The 6,884-nt window shown below is 36.4% G+C and overlaps 1 protein-coding gene across 1 annotated transcript; it reads right to left on the reverse strand.

The window, feature by feature from the left end:
- Positions 1–5,586: 5,586 nt before the first annotated feature.
- On the reverse strand, positions 5,587–6,522 carry LOC112912722 (olfactory receptor 9S13-like). The gene has a single exon (XM_025989356.1). The coding sequence runs from the start codon at positions 6,520–6,522 to the stop codon at positions 5,587–5,589; it is 936 nt and encodes a 311-aa protein (XP_025845141.1).
- Positions 6,523–6,884: the final 362 nt, after the last annotated feature.

The raw sequence follows: 6,884 nt of genomic DNA on the forward strand, positions 1-6,884 counted from the left end.
AGACTATTTGGAGGAAAGACTGAATTCAGAATAGAAAAAAAGTAGTACATAGAATATAAAATGTCAGGTATTTCAAGCACAATTGACAGGCAATGACAGGCTAATAAATTCTCCAACTAATATTGTCACTTGTTATTACCAATTAAAATAATCTTTTCTTTTTCAACTTCCAATTGCTTGTATTTCTCTGTACTTGGGATATCAAAATACATCTGTGTGGAAAGCCAAACACAGATTAAGGAAATCTATACTGAAAGCTTTGGAGACACAATTAAAAGTAGTTTTGAAATATATATATATATATAAATTTCTTTGTTTAAGTATTTAGTGCCTGGGGAGAACTCACGTATAATGATTAAATTTGTGACCCTTTGGGAATTGTGTTCTTGGATCTCATATCCTCTGGGAACTCTTCCTAATCTTTAGATATTTTCCTTCAGGGCACAGAAAGCATAAATATTCAATGGGATTAAGTGTTGATGAATTTTATACAGCACTGTGAATAATACTAAGAAAAACATTCAATATATAAAAAAAGTAAATTGTAGTAATGGGGAAATTTAATATACTAGTCTAAAAATCTGGGGGAAAAAAGCCCTAAAACAATTTACAAAGTTGCTGTGATTAGATAAGAAAAACAATCATAGATTGTGGGGTAGAAGGATTCATTCAGAGAGGATCTGAATGCTAGTGTTGTCTGTTCAGCATAATAATAAAAGAGTTAAATATTGAAATAGAGCTACTTTGAATAAATTTGTTTAACATCTTCAAGAAAAAAGTGTGATGTTTAAATGTTTGGTAGACTGATTTAGGACTCAAAACGATGAAAGTAATTGGTATGTCTCAAATTTAAAGGCCATATTTGGGCAGCCCAGGTGGCGCAGCTCTTTAGCGCTGCTTGCAGCTCAGGGTATGATCCTGGAGACCCAGGATCGAGTCCTACGTTGGGTTCCCTGCATGGAGCCTGCTTCTCCCTCTGCCTGTGTCTCTCCCTCTATCACTCATGAAAAAATAAATTAAAAAATTTTTAAAATAATAAAATAAAGGCCATATTTCCATTAGATATATTTTAACCCATTTTCTCCTATTTTTACAATTATGGTATTAACCTTATTTTTTTAACCTTTAAATTTTGATTTAAGGGAAATCAAGAAAAAATAATACAATGAAAATTTAGTATTAAAAAATTATCTTTTAAAAGTTTCACTAGTATTCACAAGATCTAACCTAGGCCTAACTTCTAATGGTTCTGTAACATGACCTTGCTAATGTTTGTACAATGCATGTTGGGGGGATGGTTAGTGTGTGTATCTGTGGAAGGTGGACAAAGAAATAATCTGACATAGTAAAAGTATGATGTAGGTGTTTTAGATATAGGCATTCCTACAGTTGTTGCCATTGGAGTAATTTTTGTAAATGTATAAAAATGTGTGATTCATCGTTTCACAATGACGTGAATGTAAAAGAAATGTGAAGGAAAAACAGCAGTCCTCTCTTTTATTCACTCAATTAGTAACATGACTTTGACAACAGATCTTATTTTTTATCTTAGAATCCTCCTATAAATGCCTCTAGGCATAACAAGTAACAAATTTTATTTGTACTTGTATGTTTATTTTTACTTATATGTCTTTGAAATAATAATGTATGTTTTTGAGATTGGAAATAATTATATTTATATTCTCAGAGCAGAAAACATAGTCTTATTTGGGGCCCATTATTAAATTTTAATCATTTTATGTATTTGATATGAAGATACTGAGGAAAGAAATCTCCCTTAGAATCAATTTTTTAAAAAGCACTATAAACTGACCTATAATCATTGGTAGAAATTGTACTTTTCAGAGGACAACTAAGAAAAAAAATACTCTTTTGAACTGATCTCTAATTTGATAGCTGTGCAACCAAAATAATCTGATTATCTCATTTCATATATGCCATGTATTGTAATAACTATACTTATGTATAGTTTATATTTATTTAATTATGTGTTAGCTTGGGCAGCCCGATGGGCTCAGTGGTTTAGCACTGCTTTCGACCCAGAGAGTGATCCTGGAGACCCGGGATCCAGTCCCACGCCGGGCTCCCTGCATGGAGCCTGCTTCTCCTTCTGCCTGTATCTCTGCCTCTCTGTGTGTCTCTCATGAATAAATAAATAAAATATTAAAAAATAAAAATTATGTGTTAGCCAAATATTTGAATATTCTTATGATAGGGAAAATATGTGTCTTCTAAAATTTTGTCTGTGACTCACTCTGTTTGAAATTTACCACATACCTCTTCATCTCTTTTAGGTCATGCTGATCACAAATTGTTCCTCTTTTCCTTATTTTAGACAAATAATAAAATAGTAAGTGTAAAGCATAGAAGCAGATGGAGAGAAATTTTATGGTCAACATTCTCTTATAGTTTTTACTTACTATACTGACTAATTTACATACTTTAATTTTAAGATTATTACTATTTTGAAGCTTTAGTCTTCTTTTAATCTTTACTTAATAATTTGCTTCTTTCAATTTTTTCCCTAACCTTACTACCCTCTTTTTTTAAATCTATTTATTTATTTGAGAGAAAGAGACAGAGAGCAGAGGGAAAGGAAGAGGGAGAGGGAGAGAAGCAGACTCTGCACTGAGCACAGACTCAAGACTTGATCCCACCAGGGTCCTGAGATCATGACCTGAGCCAAAATCAATAGACCACCGCTTATTTGGCTTGGCCACTCAGGCACCCTTCTCTCTCCTATTTCTAAAAACCCCTTCATGCTTCTCTAGGTTTCCATAAAGCTTTGTCTATATATTTTTCCCCCACTCATATGAACAAATATTTATATATTTCTATCTCCTTCTGTATTCATTACTCTCATTTATTTCTTTTCAGAATCATAACCTTTAAAGTACAACTTCACTTTCTTATTATACACACCAACATGCTGATTTTGTTTTGGAATACATTGTGTAAGAGCGGAGATGATAACAACATTGATGGGATGGAAATACTACTAAGGCCAGAAAACAAAAGAGGAAGACACAAAGAGATGGAAAAATATTCCATGCTCATAGATTGGCAGAATCAATATTATGAAAATGTCAATGTTCCCCAGGGCACTTTACACGTTTATTGCAATCCCTATCAAAATACCATGGACTTTCTTCAGAGAGTTAGAACAAATTATTTTAAGATTTCTGTGGAATCAGAAAAGACCCCGAATAGCCAGGGGAATTTCAAAAAAGAAAACCATAGCTGGGGGCATCACAATGCCAGATTTCAGGTTGTGCTACAAAGCTGTGGTCATCAAGACAGTGTGGTACTGGCACAAAAACAGACACATAGATCAATGGAACAGAATAGAGAACCCAGAATTGGACCCTGAACTTTATGGTCAACTAATATTCGATAAGGGAGGAAAGACTATCCACTGGAAGAAAGACAGTGTCTTCAGTAAATGGTGCTGGGAAAATTGGACATCCCCATGCAGAAGAATGAAACTAGACCACTCTCTTTCACCATACACAAAGATAAACTCAAAATGGATGAGAGATCTAAATGTGAGAAAGGTTCCATCAAAATCCTAGAGGAGAACACAGGCAACACCCTTTTTGAACTCAGCCACAGTAACTTCTTGCAAGATACATCCACAAAGGCAAAAGAAACAAAAGCAATAATGAACTATTGGGACGTCATCAAGATAAGAAGCTTTTGCACAGCAAACGATACAGTCAACAAAACTCAAAGACAACCTACAGAATGGGAGAAGATATTTGCAAATGATGTATCAGATAAAGGGCTAGTTTCCAAGATCTATAAAGAACTTATTAAACTCAACACCAAAGAAACAAACAATCCAATCATGAAATGGGCAAAAGACATGAAGAGAAATCTCACAGAGGAAGACATAGACATGGCCAACATTCACATGAGATTATGCTCTGCATCCCTTGCCATCAGGGAAATACAAATCAAAACCACATTGAGATACCACCTCACACCAGTGAGAATGGGGAACATTAACAAGGCAGGAAACCACAAATGTTGGAGAGGATGCGGAGAAAAGGGAACCCTCTGACACTGTTGGTGGGAATGTGAACTGGTGCAGCCACTCTGGAAAACTGTGTGGAGGTTCCTCAAAGAGTTAAAAATAGACCTGCCCTACGACCCAGCAATTGCACTGTTGGGGATTTATCCGAAAGACACAGATGCAATGAAACGCTGGGACACCTGCACCCTGATGTTTCTAGCAGCAATGTCCACAATAGCCAAACTGTGGAAGGAGCCTCGGTGTCCATCGAAAGATGAATGGATAGAGAAGATGTGGTTATGTATACAATGGAATATTCCTCAGCCATTAGAAATGACAAATACCCACCATTTGCTTCAACGTGGATGGAACTGGAGGGTATTATGCTGAGTGAAGTAAGTCAATCGGAGAAGGATAAGCATTATATGATCTCATTCATTTGGGGAATATAAATAATAATGAAGGGAATATAAGGGAAGGGAGAAGAAATGTGCGGGAAATATCAGAAAGGGAGACAGAACATAAAGACTCCTAACTCTGGGAAACGTACTAGGGGTGTTGGAAGGGGAGGAGGGGTGTGGGGGTGAGTGGGTGATGGGCACTGAGGGGGGCACTTGACGGGATGAGCACTGGTGTTATTCCGTATGTTGGCAAATTGAACACCAATAAAAAATAAAGTTTTTTATTAAAAATAAAAATAAAAATAAAAAATAGTTTTAAAAAATGACAAGATAGTGAGTCAATGACAATACTTGCTTCCTATGTATACCTCCCTTCAGAAATACCTGTTCCTAGATTGTGAGATTACATTTTTAAGATATTCCACATCCCTTACAATATATACTTGAATAATAAAAATTCTGGAGCCCTACTAGTGTTGAGTTTTGGCCACACCAAGTTTGAGTCTCTGACTGCCTCAAATTCCTCATTTGAAAAACAGTGATTATAATGTTAATATGTTCTTTATGTATCAGCTTTTATTATAAAATATATAATTTCATATCTAGAAGAAAATGAAGATTTAAAAATTAATAGAATGCTATTGTCACATATTTCCCATGTGAATAATTACTTTTCAAATAATCTATTGTGGATCCTTTTTATAGTAGTGTTGATTCTAAGGATAATACTCTTCAAAATATAAAGCTGGACTTTGGGAGAGAAGGGGGTCCTTACTCAAGTGTTCTTTGTAACCTTTGCCCTTCTGTGTTGCCCTATACACAGTGTGGCAGTTCTCTTTTCCAAATGTATATCAGTGTACATGCTTTGTTCAATAGAAAAATTAAAGAATGATTCACACACATGTCGTATTTTATTGATTATAGAATAGCAGTTCTTACTATTTATTTCTTAAAGATTGAAAAGATATCATTATCACATGAGAAATTGAAAACAGATAATGCTTTTATATATTCTAAGCACAGAAATACCATTTTGTAACATTTAGAAAAACATTTGTTGCCATATATAAAAATATACTTGATAAACTAATTCTCCAAGTACAAGGATAACTGGGACACTTAGGAAGCAGACTGTGCCACTATCATAGTCTGACACATGGCAGGAAGGGATCACTTCCTGTGCAACATTCTTCTCACAGCATCTTTCACGTCTCTGTTTCTTAGACTGTATATCAGAGGGTTTAGCATTGGGATGATGAGTGTGTAGAGCACAGCTATGACCTTGTTTTGCCCTGGGGAGGAGATGGCCCCAGGCTGGGCATACATGAAGAACACAGTCCCATAGAACAAACTCACCGTGGCCATGTGGGAGCCACAGGTGGAGAAGGTCTTACCCCTACCATGGGTGGAGGGGATCTTCAGGACAGTGGAGAGTATGTAAGCATAGGAAACCAGGATGACACTTGTGGTGGTGACAATGATGAGGGAGGAGAGAATGAATAGCACCATCTTGTTCACAGACGTGTCAACACATGAGATCTTGATCAGGGCTGGGACATCACAGAAGAAGTGGTCCAGTCGGTTTTCTCCACAGAAATGCAAGCTGAAGGTGAATCCTGTCTGGACCATGGAGTTGATGCCTCCACAGATGTAGGAGCTAATTACTAAATGAACACAAACCTGTTGAGACATACGGACAGGATAGAGGAATGGTGAGCAAATGGCTGAGAAGCGATCATATGCCATCACGGCCAGAAGAAAGCCTTCAGTTGTGACAAACAGAGCAAAGAAGAAAAATTGGGCTGCACAGCCATTGTAGGAAATCTTCTTTTCATGAGATAGGAAGTTGGCTAAAGTTTTGGGAGCAATGACTGTGGAGTAGCAGAGATCTAAATAGGATAAGTTTCTAAGGAAGAAATACATAGGTGTATGAAGCCTCGAGTCCATCCTGATGACAATTATCATGCTGGTATTTCCCACCACAGTGACCACATAGGCCAGCAAGAACACCAAGAACAAGAGGATCTGCATCTTCGGAGGGGTTCTGAAGCCCAGAAGAATGAACTCAGTCACTCCTGAGGAATTCCTGTTCAGCTGGCTCTTCATGGCTGCGATGCAGGAGGAACTGGGAAGATGGTAAACGTGAAAGAAACGAGTGCTCAGAATACTTGTTTTAGTAAAAATAACTAAAACCAGATAAATCCGATATAGAATACAAAGATCTGTGCATACAGAGGATAGAAGGCACACAGGACAATTGAAAGATAGCTATGAATGGAAAAAAGAAGTATGTATTTAAAAAGCTTGTGTTGTATGTATTTAGGCATTTGCTATTACAGTTATAGAGTGTCCTTAAAACATGGTGGTACAGAAAGGAAGTAATTTTTATTTTAGTTTAGGTATGGAGAAATTCAGACAAAAACAGATGTAAAAAGTTCCTTTAGAGTCATGAGATTGAGCAGCTAAGT

This window comes from Vulpes vulpes, chromosome 12 (genome assembly GCF_048418805.1).
Source record: "Vulpes vulpes isolate BD-2025 chromosome 12, VulVul3, whole genome shotgun sequence".
NCBI lineage: Eukaryota > Metazoa > Chordata > Mammalia > Carnivora > Canidae > Vulpes > Vulpes vulpes.

Excerpts from the sequence above, each read along its gene's own strand:
- LOC112912722 (XM_025989356.1), bottom strand. The coding sequence starts at position 6,522 with ATGAAGAGCCAGCTGAACAGGAATTCCTCAGGAGTGACTGAGTTCATT.